Source organism: Rutilus rutilus (assembly GCF_951802725.1).
Source record: "Rutilus rutilus genome assembly, chromosome: 17".
Classification (NCBI taxonomy): domain Eukaryota; kingdom Metazoa; phylum Chordata; class Actinopteri; order Cypriniformes; family Leuciscidae; genus Rutilus; species Rutilus rutilus.
Window position 1 is genome coordinate 21,968,183 of NC_140230.1, and position 23,323 is coordinate 21,991,505.

The 23,323-nt window shown below is 37.4% G+C and overlaps 1 protein-coding gene across 1 annotated transcript; it reads right to left on the reverse strand.

Moving 5' to 3' along the window:
* Positions 1-10,122: 10,122 nt before the first annotated feature.
* Positions 10,123-16,397, reverse strand: steap4 (STEAP family member 4). Its single transcript, XM_084435322.1, has 5 exons — positions 16,070-16,397; positions 15,195-15,649; positions 12,860-13,387; positions 11,205-11,369; positions 10,123-11,095 (listed from the first exon to the last, which is right to left on the reverse strand). The coding sequence occupies exons 2-5, from the start codon at positions 15,645-15,647 to the stop codon at positions 10,820-10,822; spliced, it is 1,422 nt and encodes a 473-aa protein (XP_084291448.1). The 5' UTR covers positions 15,648-15,649; positions 16,070-16,397; the 3' UTR covers positions 10,123-10,819.
* Between the last annotated feature and the right edge of the window lie 6,926 nt (positions 16,398-23,323).

Below are 23,323 nucleotides of genomic sequence, written 5' to 3' on the forward strand. Positions count from 1 at the left end.
AATTTGGTTTAAAGTGGAAGAAAAGACTCGCGCTGCTGCTTGACCTGAGGCGCTACAGTGATCTTTCACATTGAAGAGCGTCAAAACGCCATTTATTGTTATAATTTTTTGATAAAATGGACAGAATTTGAAGGATGACACTTTGTTTCTTTTTAGAAGTAACAAAGCACAGAGCTGTTTGAGATTATTGGATGAGAGTCGCGCTACAAATAATGTTTAGTATAGACAGAGAATGTCTAATATGGCGAGAAGTTTCACTCTCAGTACACTTCCGGCTTCTGAAATGGTTGCAGTTCCACTTTGATTCCATATGAGGGCGCTCACAGGACGAGTGCAGAATGAATGGAGGTCTATGGCAGTATACCCATCAAAATCCACTTTTCTCAGGATATAATTTTTTGTCTAGTAATTTGAATATTGTATTCGAAAGGAGATGCAAAGAAATGACACATTGCTGGGTGTTAGATTTTTTAGAGTCACTTATTTGCTTTAAAAAGTCTTTTAAAGTGTCAATGACGTCATACACATCGTACGACCAGAGATACTGCTTTACGGCAATCCTTCAGTCACTTTGGTGCTTTCGCGCTCTGCACTTTCTTTTCTCTCCAGGCATCGACAACACAGCTGACACAGGTAAATACACGTGCTAGACGAGTTTTTGTTTTGTTTGTTTCTGGTCCCGCTTCGGATGCCACGAGGCCATCAAGCGGTATCTCTGGCCGTAATCAGTCCTTCACTGACCAATCAGCGTTCATTAGCAGAATGCTAGCGTGTTATGGGCAACAACAAACTCAACCTGTAAGAAATCGAAAGGACATAAGTACTCGTTCATTCAACTTTCGACCTATAACCCATGTTGAACTTGCAAAACCTACTATCGAATCTGAGATTTCTCAACGGCAATCGGGTGAAAGAGACAAATTTAGCCGTCTAGCCCCATAGACTCCCATTCATTCTGCACTCATGGGCAATCGCCCCCAGTGGAACTCTGGTGGAACTACAACCAAAATTCGGTACAATAGGACTTACCGTAAATCCTCTAATAGTGGCCTGTATTCCATTAGTGGCCGGGTCTCTAACATTGGCCGGTCTCGCTGTTGGCGGAGGTAAATAAAAGGCCGGTCTCTAATAGTGGCCGGGGCTATTATTAGATACAACGTTTTTCTGGGCAGGCCACAACATTATGCTTGTGATAGTAACATGCAAATACCACAGGGGGGCAATGTTTGCTAATGAATCCAAGCCATAGCTATGGTAGCCTGGTCATGTCAATCACTTCGCTCTTGACTCGCACGTGAGAATTCAGTCACCGGTAGGCTAATGTTGTTTACCATGGCAGCTGCGGAGCCAAAGAGGATTTTTGGCGAAAATCTATTTTTTAACCCCCTGGGATCGACAATCGCACTGGCGCGATAGGCTCGCTTTTTTTCTTAAGTGCAAATGAGTTTCAAAATACTCTGTTGACTTTGATCTCTTAATTATGGAGAGCGCGCGTTATTCAAACGCAAATAATCTGAGGCGATCCACGCAAACCTGAACACCCACAATCAGCTGGATAACACACATCTATCTAAGTAATAATAATCCTGGAAAATTTACCTCAGAAGTGCTTGGAAGTATTATTTCGAGGAGCAACGGATCCAGCTGAGAAATAGGTCAGTTCTATTTGCTTTGTTCTAATCGCAATAGTGTCTGTAAGTTACACGCAAAAAGACACGCGTTTCTAGTGTGTGAATGAATGAATGAAATCAATGAATGCACAGATGCGTGCTGTTGTGGAGCTAACGTTACTACTGCTGGAACAAATACTGTTTCAAAATGAATCATTGCTTTTCACAAAAAATATTATTTATATTATATTTATTTGTTGTTAATGTTCTGTATGCATACCATAATGTTATATGGTAACTAACTGTACGTTTTCAATAAATTAACCTAGTATTTTATAGGTTAAAATAGACACAAAATCTCGTTTTTATTCATTCTACTGGTAGTCCGTTTTGCTCAAATACAAATAAAGGCCTGTCTCTAATTATGGCCTCCTTCCAATAAAGGCCTGGGCCGCGATGCGCTTGAGTAAAATAAAGGCCCGGGCCTTTATTAGAGGATTTACGGTAATAGGGAGTGGGCAGGCTCTCCGTAGACGGGCTCTGGTATACTATAGACCAGGGGTGGGCAACTTCGGTCCTGGAGGGCCACTGTCCTACAGAGTTTAGCTCCAACCCTGAAAAAATCACCTGCCTGTAATTTTCTAGTAATCCTGAGGACCTTGATTAGCTTGTTCAGGTGTGTTTGATTAGGGTTGGAGCTAAACTCTGTAGGACAGTGGCCCTCCAGGACCGAAGTTGCCCACCCCTGCTATAGACCTTATGTAGCCCCGCCCCTTTTCAGCGCTGCGCTTGTTGTCTTTTGACTTCCAGTCTGTATTTTCACAGCGATCTTATGCATTTATGAATGAATGGCTCGTTTTAAAATCTTCCCGGTCTACTGACATTTGTTAAGACATCTGCTTTAAACATAACAATCCTCATGATAACTTTCGTTAACTTTACATTAAGTAAATCCACTTCAAAATCGAAATACTCCTGGACAGCAATGCCATAGAAATATACAGAGCGATCGCAAAAACGGAAGTTCAAAGACAATATTCGAAAGATGGCGGCGCCCTCGTTTCTCTGGCGCATAAGGTCTATAGGGAAAAACTGTAGATCTGGCAACCCTGGCTTGAACTATGGGTGATTCATAGGGTCAAATAGAGCCTGCTTTTTATGTAGCTGATTTTAGCTGTTAATGCGTTATTGTCGCATTAATTTGCCCTAACTAACTCAACACTTGAGATTTTCATCACACACAGTGTCTGTTGCAGTCGGTCATGTTTTACCGCACCCTTTTGATTGACAGGATATAATCGGCACTGATCGTCGGCTGTTTTTAAACAATCGTAGTGAAAATAATTGCTTTTATCGACCGATGCCGATTGTTGGCCGATACATCGGTGCATCTCTAATTAAAAGTAATCAAAAGTGCTTCTTATTGAAGAAGTATACGGTATTTCCCTTTTGCACTGATTTTCTTTGCACCATGAAAAAAATATATAGGGAGAAATAAATAGGGTTTTGGTTACAAGATCCAGTGTTTTGGTTTTGTTATCTTTTTTTAAATGTTATTCCCAGTAAATGACTTACATCTGCTTCCTGTTTTGACATAACAGTAATAAATCATGCTTGCTTTGTGCTTTTAGTTTTTCCAGAAGTGCTTGTTTGGGGTTAACTGTAGTTCTGTAAAAGAAATAATCAGGCTTGTTTAGTCCTCTTAAACCTCTGAACATTTTTAATGATGAAAAGGGCACATTTGTATAATCAGTCTAATGTTACAACTGATGGGAGATCTTGAAATAATAATGATACAATGTGTTACTGCAGAAACTATGTATTATTAGAACATTCTGCAAGACTGTCAAACATTCTGTTAAATGCAGTGTCAGTCTTTATGAGAACTGTCTCCACAAACACATCTGTACAAAATGTTTCTCAAGTAAATGAGAACAAATACATAGTATATTATTAAATATTATTTGTCCCTTTTTTTCTATTATTTGATTTTATGTCATGCTACACAACAGCAGAATCCAGCTTACCCTCAGAGGAGGATCTGTTCTCTGTTCCCCTGTTGGTTTAATGACACCAGCACTCAAGTTGCATAAACACATTTGTAGAAAGTTATCACACTATAAATTAATAAATAAATTCCATAGAAAAACAGAAAAGATACTGGTGATTTTCTACCAGGAGTTTACAGGCATTTTCTTTATCCCTAAAACAAAACGCAATGCGTAATTCAAAATACAAGAAAAACACCTATAATAAAATCTGAATGGAATTATACAATTATACACAATTATAATCTGCTGTTTATCATAAGCATAAACTTTATATCTCAAAATTAATTCGCATAGTTTCAATGTGTATTTTGCTATTGCGAGTTAAGTGGCTTATAAAAATGTCATTACTATAGCCCTGCAATATCATGTCATTCACATTCAGCAGATCCTGGCAAAGGTGACAGGCCATCATTCTGCTCACACAGATGAACACTCTGCCTCTTTATCACTCTCCATTCCTGTCCCTTTCATTCGAAGGACTGCAAATCAGCATATTAGAATGATTTCTGAATGATCATGTGACACTGAAGTCTGGGGTAATGATGCTGAAATTCAGCTTTGACATATAGGATTAAAATGTATGTGTGTGTGTGAAACATTACCTTTTAATGTAATATGTTTTATTACTTATAGGCCTTTTTCATAAAGTTATGAAAAGTTATGGTTTTTGGCAGTCATGGATTGTGTTTTGGGGATAATTTAAGCCCTGATTTGGGCTTGTTTGGCCCCTGTAGCACAATAAATTATTGACTGCTTTGCCGTTACACTCTCAGAAAAAAAGGTACAAAAGCTGTCACTGGGACAGTACCCTTCAAAAGGGTTCTAATATGTACCATTTAGGTACTAATATGTACACGTTTGGTACCAATATGTACCTTTGAGGGACTTAAATGCACTCTTTAGGTACAAATGTGTACCTTTTGAAAAGGTACCGCCACAGTGACAGCTTTTGTACCTTTTTTTCTGAGAGTGTATGATAATGGTCGCTTAATTTTCTAGAGAGATCTGGCATCCCTAATGCTGCCTTCATGTGCTCTCGGAATTATCGTAAATAATTAGTTTCCTACAAAAAAAAAAAAAGTTTCCTAGATGATTGGAGATGAACACCCTCGTAAGTCGTATTTACCGCTGGGAAGTTCGGGTATAATCTTGATACCCAAGTTCCTGAGATGGGCGGGACACAAACTTTAAACATGGTGGAGGGGAGAACGATTGCGGCTGTCACTGGAATTCTTTATTAGTTTTTTCCACAACAGCTACATCGACTTGTCTCGTCGGTAAAGTAGTGCATATTTAGCACGTGAAGGCAGCATAATTTGCTGCAGTATAGACCTTATGTAGCCCCGCCTCTCTGTAGAGTCAAATGACGTCCAGCTCCTCCTCTCTGGACCTAATGGGTGGAGCTTTTCTAATCCATTTCCATCTCTGGGGACTTAATGTGTGCAGTTATGTTTAGCGATAGGGTTATTAGGGTGTGTTTGGACCATCTAGCTCCACTCATTACGTCCAAACACAATTTTTTTTAAAGATGGCAGCACATTTGTTTCTCTGGCGCATAAGGTCTATAGCAGGGGTGTCAAACTCATTTTCATTGAGGGCCACTTCAGCATTATGGCTGCCCTCAAAGGGCCGGTTGTAACTGTAAGACTTTTAAAATGTTAATATATTGTCTCTTTATTTGATTATTACTTATTTAAGTTACAAATATTGTATATGCATTTGCAGGGGTGTTTCTAGGGTTTAAAAACATCAGGGGATGAGCTCGAAACATCAGGGGCTGGGTAATAATGATTTGATACAGAGAATAATGTATTATTGTATATATGCAGGGGCAAACTGGCTCAAAAATTCAGCCTTGGCACTGTAGCCACACCAGCACACATTACCACACAGTCATGCATATTCACATGTGAGGTAGTTAGGGTGGTTCGGGGACATGCTCCCCCGATAAAATTTGGATTTCTCTGACCTACATATGTGCATTTTAAGGTGTTTAAAGGCCAAAAAATTGACTCTATAGTAATAGACAGTAAAGAGGAAAAAGATGAAGTGACTGTGCAAGATGTAACCTGAGTGCAGTGACTGACAGTATTAGGCTAAGTCCTATTGCAGTGTGAGCATGTGTCCAATGGAACAGTGTGGCTGAACAGTGTAATGGCATTGAGATGTAAGCTGTCCCTGTATTTTGATGTGCATCTGCTGATGGACCTAACTCGCTTTACAGAAGGCAGAAAAGTGTTCGTGCTGCTGACTAGAGAACTCTTCTTAATTCAGCTTTCCCGAGACAGCATTTAGAATAGATGTCCTGGATTGCTGAGAGCCGTGTGCCAATGATCCTTTGAGCTGTTTCAACATCATCTGCAGAGCAGCAGCTGTACCAGGATGTAATGCCCTGTAGATGGAGTTTATAGTGTACATGTAAAAACTGGTCAGGACTGCTGTGGACACACAAGGTTGCCAGAGAAGTGAAGTCATTGGTGGGCCTCGATGGCAGACTTTAAGCACACTATCTATAGAGGGTAGTGGTGAGAAGGGCTCTCCACTGCTAGTATCCTGGCTGTATTGATTTTTAATCAATCTTTTATTGTATTTTATTTTTATTATATTAATGGCACCAGGGTTGTCTATGTTTAGATGAAGGGTGAAATTTGAGTCTTATTTAGTAGCTTGATTCATTCCTGAGTAGGAACAACTTCCCTGCATCTTGGAACAGGTTCAAAGGTAAAATTACATCATATAACTCAATAACACAAGTGAGTGGAAACATACACAAACAGAGCCACTGAATCATACCTCATTTTATTTTCCAAACACGTACTGTGATATTATAAGACATGGTTAATAGGTGTAAAATCAGGCACCACTTATCGCTTCCAAACACATTTTTATATAACGCTGCTGAAAACAACAGCATAGACATGCCTAAGGAGGTTTGCTGGTCTTAGTTGGAATACATTAGTTTAAGATGATCTCAAAGCTGGGTTAAAGTAGTTTAGCCGGTTGGCAAGAAGATCTCCTGAAAATCCCCTATAAAATTTGCCAACAGACTAGCTTGACCAGACTTAAAGGAATAGTTCACTAAAAATGAAAATTCTGTCATCATGTACTCACCCTCATGTTGTTCCAAACGTGTATGACTTTCTTTTGTGCAGCATAAAAGATATTTTGAAGAAGGTTGGTACCAAACCATTGGTGACCATTGATTCCATTGTATATGGAACAACAACAACAACACTGAGACATGTTCCATAGAAGAAAGAAAGCCATACAGTTTTGAAATTACATGAGAATTTAGATTTTTGGGTGAACAATCCCTTTAAGACAGCAAGCCATATTAAGTTTTATCTTATTTATCTTATCTTGTTTCCTCTTTTTCTTCTTCTTTTTTTTTTTCTTTCAGCCGGAAAGCCTTTTCAGAAAAATTAAGCTCAACTCTATTGCCCCAAGGGTCAAAGGCAATGAGTTGGCTCAGGCAGAGGCGGCGCCAGCCGATTTTGCCGGGGCTTCAGCCCCGAATGTTTTGAGTGTAGCCCCGAATGTTTTTTGAAAAGTTGACTGACAAATATGAAACCGGACAATAGCCTACCATGTAAATCATAAGTTGCCTTATTTTCATTGTGCTTTGGCTTTGCTGCTGTCTCTGACTGGTGATTGTTGAAATCTGTCTCACACAGAGACGCACCACGTGAGTGATTTCAGCCTAGAATATCTCCAGGATTTGCGCGCAACAGCGTACAATCTCACAGCAATTTTTTTATTTTTTAACGCAGTCAGCAGCGCCGCACAGTCCTCTGTCAGATGAGATGTTGTCACGGTATATGTCAGAATATAAAACTCAGAAAAACTAACCTTCCTGTCGTGTCAGCCGTGTGCTCGAGGCGCGCACTCTTCAATATCACGCACTAATGCAATCAATACATCTAGCCTAAATGATCGTTCATGACATTCTTTTAACTATAAGCAACTCAATTTGTCTAGATCTGTAATATTTTTTCCTTTGTATAATGAGCTTGTCTTTGTTTTAAATTATATTGTATTTTTATTGTGAGTGCATGTGAACTGCTGCGCAGTCGTGTGATTTAGTCAGCTTGATAATTCATAAGTATAAATATATATTTATAAGTTGATGAGTTGATGAATGTATGATATTTGTATGGTCCTTGAATGTGTTTGAATATTTCACCTGTCAACTGCTTGACAAATAATTTATGCTACTGCCCACTGACATGCTTTTAAAGCTATTGTTATCCAATTTTTTTGGCCTTCAAACACCTTAAAATGCACATATGAGGTCCGAGAAATCCAAATTTTCACGGGGGAGCATACCCCCGAACCCCCATAACTACCTCACATTTGAATGCGCGTGTCTGTGAGGTAATGTGGGCTGGTGTGGCTACAGTGCCAGGGCTGAATTTTTAAACCAATCTGCCCCCGCGCATATAGGCCTACAATATACATTATTCTCTGTATCGAATCATGTTATCTATTTACCCTCCCCCAGCCCCTGATGTTTTTAAAACCTAGAAATGCTCCTGGGCTCAGGTATGGCATTATGACATTGTAGATTTTTAAAGTGCCCATAAACATTCAGTGGTCAGTCAGACAGACACTGGTAAATCGCTTGTAAAACTAACAAGATTAGGAAACGGAGAAACCATTTTACAATTTTTTTTGGGAAGGATCCACTACAAAACAGCAGCATGTTGTTCATGCATTTTTCATGAGATACTGATGAGTTGAAAAGCAACTAAAGAAAGCATCATGTCATCCCACCTGATGTGCTACAGATACTTCTGGTCTTTGCTGCCAGTTCTGATCATATAGCCAAGAAAATAAATTTCTGTTGGTCAATTTAATTCAATTTGCTGATAGGCTACTGTTTCTATATTGTCCAATGAAGCCAAATGGTAAAACCTCTTTATTCTTTGAAGATCCCTCAATTCCGGTTCACTTTTCTATCTTTTTGAAGTCGAGTTGGAAGAAAATCTACCATCTATCATCTACCAGCTTGTCTTGTATCCAGTTTGATTGTCAAAGCAAAAAAGCATCTTTTCAGCAACATAGAGAGGTAACTGTATTCTATTTGCTTTTAAAGTATCTATGAAATGGGGCCAGCTTCATTCTGCAAGAGAAGAGCTGAATTTTTTGAGGAAATATACACAGGCAATAGAGACAAACACGGGGACACACAGAATTGTCAGTGCTGAGGCACTTTTGATATGTAACCCAAACAGCCTTTCATCATTTCCCTCTATGACGATACTTTGTATCACCTGAGAGACGTCTGTGGTGAGGCCACAACAAAATGTGCTTGGTGTGTGTTGCTGATTGTTTGATCGCAGTCCCAAAAGGCGCACGGTTTCATTCAAAGAGACACTCGTTTGCCTTTCCTCAAGCCTAAATAATTCAAAAGACTATCATTTCCTGTGAAAGCAAATAGACTTAGCAAACTGAAATCATGTTGTATGATAAATGAACTACAGTGTACAGTTTCAACATGGATTCTTCTGGTCAGAGGTTGGTCTGTGGAGACCAGACTAGTGATTAACATTAAGTTTTGGTTTGGACAGATGGACAGAGATTGAAGAACTGACTGTGCAACTCTTTGCACTCTAGAGACGTCATGTCTGCATTGCACAGGACTGACTGCTCTCTTTTACCTGCTTATCTTTTATGTCATTAATGCCAAAAACAGAAATGACATCTCAATACGCATCATGATCTCTCTAATTAAAAGCCTGTCCTGCCACCTCATTAGTGATGCTGTCATCTATGTAAGTAATAATTCTTTTGTTTCAAAATATATGTTTACGTAAAACACAGCATTACAACACAACATAACTGTAACTTTGGTTTACCACATAGATATAATTAAAAGAATTTGGACTGCTCCAAAATTGTCATTGGTGGTTATATATATTTATTGTTATCCTGCAAGGTCAATAACCAAGATATCTGATAGCCCTAAATGGTGGGTTAATGATTAGGCTATGCTTAAATTATTCAACTGACATTTAAAATAGATAATGTAATTTCATTAATAAGTCAACTTTGAATCTATTTTTTATGTCGGAGTATAGATACAGACATTCAGTTTTATTAGTTTATAAAATGTGTGTATTTATTAGTTTATAAAATTAGCTTTATATATATATGTATGTGTGTGTATGTTTAAATTTGTTAATATTATATAAAATATATTATTCATATAATATATTAAATATAACATATCTATTTATAATTATACAGCCAATAAACTGTTATACAATTTTTCTGAACAAATACAATCCAAGCTAATTTGAAGGTTATTTTCAGCAAGTTTTTTCCCCGCCAGTGATGGCCAAGCCTTTACAAACATCTATGCGTATGAATCATGATTTTGAAAAGTTTAAATGTCATTATGACATGCATTTCTGCTTTTATTTTGATTTTATATAAGTGATACAAAAATAAAATCAAAATCAGTGAATATCCAATATTTATTGACAATGTTTTGTGCTCAGAAGTTATTCCATTTCTTCAACTGTGCGTTTACAGACTTTCAGAAATATTTGTCATAAAATGAGCCCTGCTATTTTGGTCTAAGCTACATTCTTTGCAGCCTGCAATTCTTCATAAAAGTACATAAAGGGCCATTCACCAGTGAAGGTGAAAGCCAGTGTGATTGACAGCTCCTTTATACTTCACAAGAGAGAGAAAGATGAGCTTTTCTGCAGACGGGAAAGCCCAAACCCAGAAACAGTTCAAGAAGTAAGTTGCTGCTCAGTTTCGGATCGATAATATCTAAAGGAAAAAGCCCACTGGGAGGCTCTTGAGAGGAAATAGCCCAGAGGAAGCAGGTAATAAAAAAGACAAGTACTTTACACAATACAGAAAAGTGTGCTCTAATAAAAGTCCTGCCACCATTGCTGCCTTTGTATTCTTTAAAAGGGATAGAGGATTTCTAATATGAACATATATGATATGGATTGATTATGTTGTGATGCACTACAATCGGTGGTCATAATATAATATGCATTTGTGAGTACCATTCTAAATATGTCCCAAGTTTAAAGGGGAATAGAATTCGTGGGTTATAGAGTGAGATCTTGTAGACCTACAGATTTTGAGTCTAAGTCAAGTCCCAAGTCAGTCTCAGTTTCATCTGATAGTTTTTGGCTACGCCATGAGTGGTTGGTTTGTCTTTGTGTCTCTGCTGTTTGATGAAGTCTTGCTCTGTCTCTCCCAGCCTTGACGGATACGGGTGACCTTGCGGTCCACACATGGCATGATCAGGATTAACTTCAGGATCAGAACCACACAGGGGACCACCAGAGACAACATGTATGGTTGAGGCATCCACCACTTATATGATGAAGCTTTCAGAAATCTATCCCAGCCATATAGTAATGTGTGAAAGGTGCAGAGCAGCAGGGTCATGTAGCCCAGTTTAGACTGTAAAGGAAAGAAGGAACAATTATTTTAACAAACATCATTGTTAGTAATTAGTCAAATCTTCTCCAGTGACACTCAAATGCATTTCCACAGACTGTGGACGTAATACCTGTACAAAATTGAACTCCCTCCAGTTTAGGGAGTTGCTGACAGATGGAAGGGATGTAATTCCTAATAAGACAAACAGCCCAAATCCAAGAATTCCCATGGAATAGTAGGAGTCATAACGCCAGGCTGCTGTGTTGTCAAACTCATAGGTTTTATTATCTTTTACCTGCAAAACAGAATTGAGAAAGTTTATATTTTTAATCACTTTAATTGTTCTGTGATCTAATGCCTTTATCTCCTCACGCTTAGACTACTGCAATTCACTTTACTGCGGTATTTCAAAAACTCAAATTGCTCGTCTCCAATTAGTGCAAAATGCTGCTGCAAGATTCCTCTCAAATAGTCGAAAAAGTGACCATATCACCCCAATTCTGAGGTCACTTCATTGGTTACCCATTAATTTCAGAATTGATTTGAAAATCCTTTTATTTGTATAGAAATCTCTATGTAGCCAAGCACCAAGCTACCTATCTGAATTGCTACAACCATACACTCCATTAAGAAGTCTGAGATCAAGCGATAAGAACCTGTTATCAGTCCCACATTCCAGACTCACACGCAGAGGGGATCGAGCATTCGCTGTGGTTGGGCCTCGGCTGTGGAACAATTTGCCCCTAGAAGTTAGGATAGCCCCTTCCGTGATTTCTTTTAAGTCACTTTTAAAAACGCACTTGTTTTCCTTGGCCTATAATTAAGGTTGGTTAGTTTTACTATTTCTCTATTGTGTCTGATGCTGTTTTTCCTTTTTATCTAAGTCTGATACTGCCATTTCTGTTTTATTATTGATGAGTCATATTGTTTTGCCATTTCTGTTTTTTATGTAATGTTTTTGCTACTCCTGCTTAAGGCTGCTCTTAGATTTGCTGTATCTGTGCTGTGCTGTTATGCATGGTATTACTGTCTTAATCTTGTAGTTCTGTAAAGCACCTTGGTCAGTCAGTGGCTGTTATAAAATGTGCTATATAAATAAAATGAACTTGAACTTATTTATTGATGGTTACATCTGGATAGATGTACACATTTTTATACAAATTTCATGTACTGTAGTTTAGTAATGTGACATTATTTATTGGTGAAACGTTTGTTAGTAAGTAGGCTAACTAAGTAAATAAATAAATAAAGCAATTTTTTTCACAAAAATAGCCTAGCCTGGAATGTGCTTTTAAGGGATTGTTCACCAAAAAAAAAAAAATTCTGACATGAATTACTCCCTCTCATGTCCGTCCAAACCCGTAAGACTTTTGTTCATCTTCGGAACACAAATGAAGATCTTTTTGATAAAATCTGAGATATATAATCTGTTCATCATATAAAGTGATTGTGTCTCCTCAGAAAATTTGGACTAAACCGCTAAATTCATATAGATTAGTTTTACGATCTCTTTATGAACCGTTTGAAGCGAAGTGGTGGTTGCGTAGCTGTCAATGGAGGGATCAAAAGATCTTCATTTGTGTTTTGAAGATGAACAAAAGTTTTATGGGTTTGGGACGACGTGAGGGTGAGTAATTGATGACAGAATTTTCATTTTTGGGTGAACTGTCCTTAAATAGGGTTCATTTAGATTTCATGTTGATTTTAAACAGCTGTTTGGTGATAAATAAACTGGATGCACATATTAGAATAAGCGAACCTTAGATTTAAAAGTACTCAACTTACCAATGATATTGTGTAGACATTTATCCTGTAGCGCACATAGTATCTGATGGGAATAACTAAAGTGTAAATAGCATGAAGAAAACCGAAGGCCAGCGCTAACAGGCCCAGTTGCTTCCTGCACAGCATCCAGCGATCCAACCAATCAGGGAAGCGACGGTACTTAGTGCCGTTATAAAGCTGCAGGAATCCAGCCAACGCGCCCGGCAGATAACAGAGGGACAGCATCACCAGGGAGACGATGGGAAAGACCTTGTTGGCCAGCGAGACCATAATGCGAAAAGAATTGTCTTTACCATTGGTAACACGCTCATAGATAACATCTCTTGTGAGCGCGTAGAAGAATATGAAAGCTGTTAAACAAATGGCGATGCGGAAAGGAAGTCTCCAGAGAGGGAAGAGTTGCAATGGCAAGTCTTCTAACTCAGCAGCTGCTCTGATGGAGCCTCTGTCCAAGACAGTGAAACCAAGACTTTGAGCAATGTCCACCACTTGCTGTTTAGCATCAGCCCGGTCACCACAGATAAGTACCTAATCAAACGAAGAAGAAGAAAAAAACAGTCCAACAATATATACAATGTAACATGTAATAGAAAACAGAATTAATTTACTTTACGTAAAACTGTGTAAATGTAACATTTTGTACGATAACATTAGTTAATGCAATAGCTAACATGAAATAACAATAAACAAAACATCATTTTAAATCATTTAATGTTAATTTGTACATACATAAATGAACTTTGACTCTCTGTCATCATCAGTGGTTGAAGCATAAAATGGCAAGTTTCTTTCAGTGTGAATCGGGTAAGGCAAGAACACCTTCATTTTAAGGCCAAACATCTTCAGTGCACATTATCTTGGTTAATATTATTATTATTTTACATATATTAATACATAAGATTTCAAGTACAAATTGACATTGATGTATTATGAATTAACAATGAACAATTGATAAATTACAAACTGTAACCAGGATAAATAAAATAAAAAAGTTCATGATACCTAATGCATTAAATAATGTTACCGAATAGAACCGTAATGTAAAGTGCTACCACAAAAACTACTCGTGTGACAAATTATCTTCAAGTGGTTTCATTGTTTTTGACTTATTCTAACAAGCTGCCATTCTGTTGACCTACAAAACCCTTGAAACTAAATGCAACTTTAATAGTTTTAGACAGCAGTGAAATATCCTCTGGGAATTAAATTTAGTTCACAGCAATGTGCAGTCTGAGCCTGAACAATACAAAATGTTGTCACAGTTGGCCTTCAGAAAATAGAACAAGAAATCATAATCAAAACGAGAAATAATAACGGCTTGGCCGTGTGTGACTATTCATTTTTATTGAGAAACACACAAACAGGTGTCAAAGAACATACGCACTAACATAGCGATAATAATAGTTTGCCAGAGCTCAGATTCCATCTGGCCAGTTTCTCATCCACCACCTGCTGATGTGAATATGACTTTCCTACAAAAAGCTTGCCTCATTTCATGAACTGTGAACAGCTCTAATGCCGTGGACACAGACATTTATACATGCATTAGTTTGTCTTTTGTACTGTGATCAAAGTTAAATGCTGTGCTTTTTTGTTTCATGATAGGTGTCATTTATCTGCCTTAGAGTAGAGATGGAGCACAGGAAATATGAAGTGCAGCTGTATGCATTTGTCATGTCTGATTTGTCTTTTTGTTCGTACTATAATAACAAAAGCTCATGCAAACACCTAAGCCCGTGTGTCTTCATTATGGCTGTTTTGTAAGACAGTCCGTTAAGCTTGATTCATTACATTTTAAACAACTCTGTTCAAAACAGCTTTTCTGTGTTTTGCCCCTTTGTTGCTTAAATGATTAACAACATTTAGTAAAATTTGATGCATGAGAATTTGCTAGCTATGTGCTTTCAATGTCTTAATCATCATTTTCTCTCACTTACTTTTAATTGCTTTGAACAAAATTAGTTTATTTTGTGCATTTACATGTCTTTACATTTATTTATGTATTTTACCTGCCTGTGGTCCCTTTAGACAGTATACTATGTTGACTAAGTAATGTTACTATAAGTAACAGATAAGTTACTATAACTTTGCAAGTACATGTTGATGTATTCTGCAAACCCCTAAAAGTCTACTAATACTCAATAGTCAGTAGAATGTCTGTTGGGGGAGCATCACAATAAAGTGTCTGCAGATATTAAGCAGATACTCTAATGAGAGTTAGTTGGGATGTGGGTGCAACTGAATGAAAGGGGACCATCAAAACATAGTGTTACCACTTTTATGTATTCCGTCCACCTGACTGGATAAACACTGTGTTTATGTTTGTATGTTTTACCTGTCTGTTGGCATCTAGTCCCCCAGACTGCAGTGCCCAGGCAGATATGGTGTTGAAGGCTTTGACCACCGTCACCCCTGGAAGCAGCCTGCTCAGGAATTCTGCATTGGATTCTGGGTAGAGACCCCTGCTTAGGTTATTGCTGACGTCTATCAGCACCTTTCCCTCGAGATCTGAAGCCAGGGAGCTCAAAAATCCATAGTGCTCCCTCTGCACAGCCACAAAAATCACATGTGCTTCACCAGCTGCTGCTGCATGAGTCATGACCTTTGACCCCTTAGGCAGCAACAGAGAGTTTTTAGGGTCCCGGGATCCATATACAACGTTGTACCCTGACTGGAGCAAACGGAGCCCCAACGAGCGTCCGAAATCACCCGTTCCAAAGATGCACACTGTCTCCTGTTTATGCATCTTTCCATGCAGCTCTGCCATTGCGACCGAGTCTGAATTCATTTCTAAAATTAAAGAGAAGACACCATACACCATAATGGAAGTAAAGTTCTATTAAATGCTCAAGTAATGGCTATTACAAAGTGCACTAAAAACACCAATTACACTTTTCATTTCAGATTTGCTACAAGTGCTGACAGTGGCTATGATTATATTTCTGCTTGAGTGATTTATATATTTGTTTTTTTTGGGGGGCGATAATGGTGTAATCAAATTTAATTATGGTCTGCAGTACATTCGGATGCTTAATAAATCCAGTTAATTTATTTTGCTCCTTTAAAAGTACATAGTTTGATATATTGCAAAATACAGTTTACAACCTAAGGGCAGAAAACTAAAACCTAAAAATAAAAACGTTATATATAAATTTTTTTTATTAAACTGCCTTTTAAAATTATGCTCAAAAAGAATCAACAGATACTCACGGATAAAGATGAAATTAATTTATTTCTCGGGAATTTGTGCACCAGTCCCTGGAAAATCCACAGATCTCCTCTTGTAGAATGAGCCCCTGACAGTTGAAATTACTGACTAACAACTTGATTTATTGCAGAATTTCTGAATTCTCTGTGGCAATAACTGTCGTCATATCCCCAAAAGCCGTTTAGCAATGCGGTGTGATCGTAATGTGATCAAAACCGGCGTTTACTTTCCTTTATTTCTTCTGCAATTTCTCTTGTGTCCACAGGCATTTCTTCACGGGACTGAGGCTTTTTCTTGCCTGCATGGATCTGTTTATAAGCACGTGTGTGTGAGAGGCATTTATTCATGAGCCTTTGACCTGCCCACAGCTCAGTGGGGGTTTAGATTTGGGAAAAGAGAGAGAGAGGTTGTTTTGGCAATGGATAAAGTCCAATGTGGAAATTCCAGAGCAACCGCCCCTCTCTCTCTCTCTCTCTCTGTGTGTGTGTGTCTGTCTGTCGAAAGCCACATAATGTTTTCTTTTACCTCCTGTGTGTTTTGAGGCCAAGGCCTGCCTGAAAGTAAGTTGCGCAACAGTGGAATAACCGTGGCCGTCTGGCCAAGTATCTCAACGCTTCGGGAACACTTTGTTTCACTGAATCAGCACTGTTCTGCTATAAATCAAAAAAGTAACAAATATTTATTTCTGTTGTTTGTAAATTCACCAAGAGGACTTTCCATAAACTTTTTCTTTTCTTTCTATGCTCCGTCCCGCCTCCCAGAATAATGTGCATTATCTGCTGCACACCTCCACCCATCTGCAAAACCCACTGGACTTGTCATTCACTAGTAATAAGCACATCATGATCACATAATAGATCAACGGACCCCCTCACCCCCACATTAAGGGCTACCTTACCAGGGTTAAGACTTGAGGGGCGCAGTCACAGCATGAATCCTGAATGATCAGCAATACATCACATAGCTCCTCATTAATCCTGCTCGACTGGCTGAGAGACTTCGTTCTTTGTCATATATAATTATAACTGCACGTGTCTACTTGCAGTCTGGGCCACCCTCAACGTGCCTCTCCTGAATAGGAGTGTGTGTGTTATGCTACACATGCATGAAAAATGTAATCCAGATTGTTTTCTAAAGGATGTTTTGAATGAAATGCTTTACCATGCCAAAAAAAAGGACACATGGTTCAAGTATGCATGGGATTGTGTTGTCACAGATCTTTGTATAGATCTCACAAGTTGTGACAGAACTTTTGTGGGTTTAAAGGAATATTCCAGAATCAGTACAAGTTAAGCTCAATCTATATAGCATAATGGGATAATGTCGATTACCACAATTTATTTTTACTCACCCGTTCTTTTACTTATAAAAAAACACGAGAATCTTGGCAGTGAGCCACTTATAAGTGAATGAGGCCAATTTGTAAACCTTTAAATAATCATGGTTTCAATAGAATAGCCACAAGACGTAAACAATAAGTATGTTAATATAATTTTAGTGTAGAAAAAAAATAAATCACTTACCAACTCATCAGTTCTATGCAATTTTAAAACACCTAAACCCTAAAAATCATCATAAAATTAACAAGAATAACTCTTTAATAAGCTTTAATAGAAGAATTAATGTGGGTGCTTTTATAAAACTATAAGCTTCTCACACTTTTGATTGAGCTTATTTTGCATTGAACCCAAAAGATTCCTTTAAAAGTGGACTGTTGTTTTTTGTTGTTGCATTAAATTCTGATTAATTATCATGTGTGATTGTGTTTCCTCATGTTTCTATGAGGCTGGACTGTGATACAAAGTTTGTGAGCTGTGGTTTTGCATTCAGTCATAGTTGCATTGATTAGCATATTTGGGATAATTATTAGAGAGAGGGCATGGGTGGTGAGAATCATTCGGAAAACTTTCTGAAAAGAACACATCTGACATTCGTTATTGCAAACTCTAAATTGGAACATGGTCTGCCAACGTGAACTCAAATTAAATACAATCTCAGCCTCCCAGCTCTCCCATACATGAATAGATCTTATCATTTGCATCTGGTATCGTAAGGAAATGAGACCAAAATGTTGTGTTTTCCCGAGATGTCAACAGGAATCGTGGAAGCACAGCATTGATGGTAACTGATGAAGAAAGAAATTTTGCTATGGTGCCTGAAATACTAAGGACAGATATGGAAGGCTGATACTCTGTAATAATTATATTCTCTGAAGAAAAAAGTTTTTCAAGAAGAGTTCATCACGACCAGAAGTCATTTGTGTGCCTTTGCCAAACAGAAAAAAAACCAGAAAAAAAATGACTTCATTTTCCAGAAGGATTTGCACCTGCCCACACTGCCAAAAGAACCAAAGCCTGGTTCAATGACCATGGTATCACTGTGTAATTACTGTGTGATTTCATGCAATATTCACATTTTCTGGGATTTTGATTTAGTGGGTTTCATAAACTGTAAGCCATAATCATCAAAATTATAACAAATAAAGGCTTGAAATATCTCACTTTGCATGTAATGAGTCTATATATTAGTTTCACCTGTTAAGTTGAATTCTTGAAATAAATCAACTTTATGATGATATTCTAATTTTATGACCAGCACCTGTATATAAACATTTTTGTCAGAGTTAGAAATGATCTGCCTGATAGCATTTACACCTAAATTTTGTATACATATATAATCTGAAATTCTGGACGTATTGACAGCATTTAAAATGTAAAGCTTTAGATACTTTATATAAACTCCACCTATATTTGCTCACATTTAGGATGCTGTCAGTATGTTTCATTGTACAAAAATACATGTGCTGGATGCCCATACTTGTGGATATGATTCAGGATTTTGATAGTGTCAATTGTTTCATTCTCTTTTTTTGTGGTATTTTTCAAAACTTATTTTATTTTTGAAAGTATTTCATCTGATCATTTATTCAAAGGCATTAAATCACATTTTAAACTGCAATTTCTTGTAATGTTTTTGTTTTTCCCTGAACAAAAAACTTTCTCTCTCTCTCTTTCACACAAACACAGATGGATTTGGCTGTCAAAAGCTGGAATATTTAAGGTCATGTCCTCACGACACAGAGCGTTTCCTGCTCTCCCTTCTGTGTTGAAATCTGGGGTTTACTGGGTTTGTTAAGTGCAGAATCTGACATTATTGCTCTTGCTAAACAGTGTATGATGGCAGTATTGCATATGAGTAATCACATGGATGATATTTACTCATATAGAGGGAGTGACAAAGTGATGAGACGGATTTACATAAAAAGAATGACAAGAAACATGGTGGCGTGTTTCTCTCTCTGAATCTCTGACAGCTTGATGAACATGAGAGTTCATTTGCACATATTGTCATGTTTTTGAAGGAGGTATCGGGAGAATACAGTGTGTGTTGTGTGAAGTGTTTACTGACTGTTGTCTTCTTACATAATTGATATGAAGAGCTGGAATTGCTTCCTCTGTACTGATACAGTTTTGACTCAGATACAAACACCAGAACAAAACAGATTTTGGTCAGAATATGTTCTTCCTGGCTTCTGTTGTTGAGCAATTCCACCTCATAAATTCCCTTTTTTTTTGTATGAGCAGAAGATGTTTGTGAGAACACAGATGTCATCTGCCAAGGAAAATCTGAAGCACACCAATTTTGGCCGTATCTGGGTGTATTTTCTACTGCAGTGGGAGACCACAGGAACCTATGGAATTTGTTTCCGCCACAAAATAAAACATTTTAAAAAATAATTGCGACTTTTTATCTCACAATTGCGAGTTTACATCTCGCAATTCTGACTTTATTTCTCAGAATTGCGAAATATAAAGTCAGAATTGCGTGAAATAAAGTCAGAATTGCGTGTTATAAAGTCAGAATTGCGAGATATAAAGTCAGAATTGCGTTTTATAAAGTCAGAATTGCGTGAAATAAAGTCAGAATTGCGTGTTATAAAGTCAGAATTGCGTGAAATAAAGTCAGAATTGCGTGTTATAAAGTCAGAATTGCGAGATATAAAGTCAGAATTGCGTTTTATAAAGTCAGAATTGCGAGATATAAAGTCAGAATTGCGTGATATAAAGTCGCAATTGCGAGAAAAAAAGTCAGAACATCTTTTCTCAGAATTGTGAGATATAAACTCACAATTGTGAGATATAAAGTCCAATTCTAAGGGGAAAAAAAGACGGACTTTTTTCTTTCTTTTTTTTTACCTCGGAATAGTTTATCTCACAATTCTGACTTTATAACACGCAATTGCGACTTTATATCATGCAATTCTGACTTTATATCTCCCAATTGCGACTTTATTTCTCATAATTGCGACTTTATATCTCGCAATTGCGACTTTATTTCCCAGAATTGCGACTTTATAACACGCGATTCTGACTTTATATCTCGCAATTGCGACTTTATTTCTCACAATTCTGACTTCATATCTCGCAATTGTGAGGAAAAAAGTCACAATTCTGACTTGATATATCGCAATTGTGAGAAAAAAAGTCCGAATTGTGAGATAAAAAGTCGCAATTATTATTATTTATTTATTATTCATTGGCGGAAACAAGCTTCCATAGGAACCTCTGATAGGGGTTTGGAGAATTTGAGTTCATTTGTTTTTTTCTCAGAAAATTAATTTCTGTCTTTAAGAAGTACAGACACACACAAATTGTATATGTAATAAATATATTTTTTTCTCTGGCACTCACTCTGTCAGTCAGATTAACTTGTAGGGTGGATTTGTCCTTTAGTAGAACTAGAGATAAAAAGATAATGAAGGGAGACAGCATAGAAATAATTTTTAAAGATTTTTAAAATTGCGTCTTAGACAACAACGGGATTAAATGGAGACCAAATGGATACTTTGCCTTGTGCTTCTCTGATTTTGGGTCTGAAGACCCAAGCAATAGTTTTAGTTTAATAGCAGTGTCATAAACTATGAGTCATTGTGTGTGTCTGTGTATTGTGAATGTATTTGTCTGAATGTGCTTTAAAATACTACTACTGATAATAATAATAATCAAGCGTAGCGTTAGTTCTGGCAGGTCACATTAGTCAAGCTCGCATCAGCTGACTCTCAGCTGATCCACATCTACCTATACAGGAATATGACGCCTATCACAGCATCCATATATAAGCTCCTTCAGTATTATCAGCAGCTTTCACGTTTCTCAGGAGACAATTACCCTCCTCCATCCCCAGCTCCTCCTCTGGTTCAGTAAGGATTTGGCATTCTGATTCCCCTTTGATTTCAGACTAAATTCTCGAAAATATTGACATTAATGTTATCTGCAATTTATGTTGGTTCTGTTCTGTTACCCCTAAAGGCCCTTGCACACTGAGTCCGAAATTATCACATGCACTTTTTCGCTTTTGTGATTCGGTGGCTCTGAATTGTCAAAACACCATTCAAAATGCTTGCTACGGATGCGAAAAACGCAGAAAATCGAACCTGATTCGATTTTTTTTTTGACGGACGAAAGTTTCGGAGGCAGTGTACAAGCGTGATTGACATACCGTGAGGTCATATTTATTTTTTAACGTGCGAAAATTTCGGACGCGAATTTCGGACTCAGTGTGCATGAGAGTTCATGAGAGTTCATTTGCACATATTGTCATGTTTTTGAAGGAGGTATCGGGAGAATACAGTGTGTGTTGTGTGAAGTGTTTACTGACTGTTATCTTCTTACATAATTGATATGAAGAGCTGGAATTGCTTCCTCTGTACTGATACAGTTTTGACTCAGATGCAAACACCAGAACAAAACATATTTTGGTCAGAATATGTTCTTCCCGGCTTCTGTTGTTGAGCAATTCCACCTCATAAATTCCCTCTTTTTTTTGTATGAGCAGAAGATGTTTGTGAGAACACAGATGTCATCTGCCAAGGAAAATCTGAAGCACACCAATTTTGGCTGTATCTGGGTGTATTTTGAACTCATACAATTGTAAGTGTTTCTTTTTCTACTGCAGTGGGAGACCACAGGAACCTATGGAATTTGTTTCCGCCACAAAATAAAACATTGTAAAAAATAATTGCGACTTTTTATCTCACAATTGCGAGTTTACATCTCGCAATTCTGACTTTATTTCTCAGAATTGCGAAATATAAAGTCAGAATTGCGTGAAATAAAGTCAGAATTGCGTGTTATAAAGTCTGAATTGCGCGATATAAAGTCAGAATTGCGTTTTATAAAGTCAGACTTTTTTTCTCGCGATTCTGACTTTATATCACGCAATTCTGACTTTATAACACGCAATTGCGAGTTTATATCTCGCAATTCTGACATCTTTTCTCAGAATTGTGAGATATAAACTCACAATTGTGAGATATAAAGTCCAATTCTAAGGGAAAAAAAGACGGACTTTTTTCTTTCTTTTTTTTTACCTCGGAATAGTTTATCTCACAATTCTGACTTTATAACACGCAATTGCGACTTTATATCGTGCAATTCTGACTTTATATCTCCCAATTGCGACTTTATTTCTCAGAATTGCGACTTTATATCTCGCAATTGCGACTTTATTTCCCAGAATTGCGACTTTATAACACGCGATTCTGACTTTATATCTCGCAATTGCGACTTTATTTCTCAGAATTGCGACTTTATTTCTCACAATTCTGACTTCATATCTCGCAATTGTGAGGAAAAAAGTCAGAATTCTGACTTGATATATCGCAATTGTGAGAAAAAAAGTCAGAATTGTGTGATAAAAAGTCGCAATTATTATTATTTATTTATTATTCATTGGCGGAAACAAGCTTCCATAGGAACCTCTGATAGGGGTTTGGAGAATTTGAGTTCATTTGTTTTTTTGTCAGAAAATTAATTTCTGTCTTTAAGAAGTACAGACACACACAAATTGTATATGTAATAAATATATTTTTTTCTCTGGCACTCACTCTGTCAGTCAGATTAACTTGTAGGGTGGATTTGTCCTTTAGTAGAACTAGAGATAAAAAGATAATGAAGGGAGACAGCATAGAAATAATTTTTTAAGATTTTTTAAATTGCGTCTTAGACAACAACGGGATTAAATGGAGACCAAATGGATACTTTGCCTTGTGCTTCTCTGATTTTGGGTCTGAAGACCCAAGCAATAGTTTTAGTTTAATAGCAGTGTCATAAACTATGAGTCATTGTGTGTGTCTGTGTATTGTGAATGTATTTGTCTGAATGTGCTTTAAAATACTACTACTGATAATAATAATAATCAAGCGTAGCGTTAGTTCTGGCAGGTCACATTAGTCAAGCTCGCATCAGCTGACTCTC

What these genes read in the sequence shown, in the direction of transcription:
- steap4 (XM_084435322.1), bottom strand. Translation starts at nt 15,647, where the DNA reads ATGAATTCAGACTCGGTCGCAATGGCAGAGCTGCATGGAAAGATGCAT. An exon ending in ATGTCTACACAATATCATTG is followed by an intron (nt 11,370 to 12,859) that starts GTAAGTTGAGTA and finishes TCTGTTTTGCAG; the next exon opens with GTAAAAGATAATAAAACCTA. An exon ending in GGGAGTTCAATTTTGTACAG is followed by an intron (nt 11,096 to 11,204) that starts GTATTACGTCCA and finishes TTTCCTTTACAG; the next exon opens with TCTAAACTGGGCTACATGAC.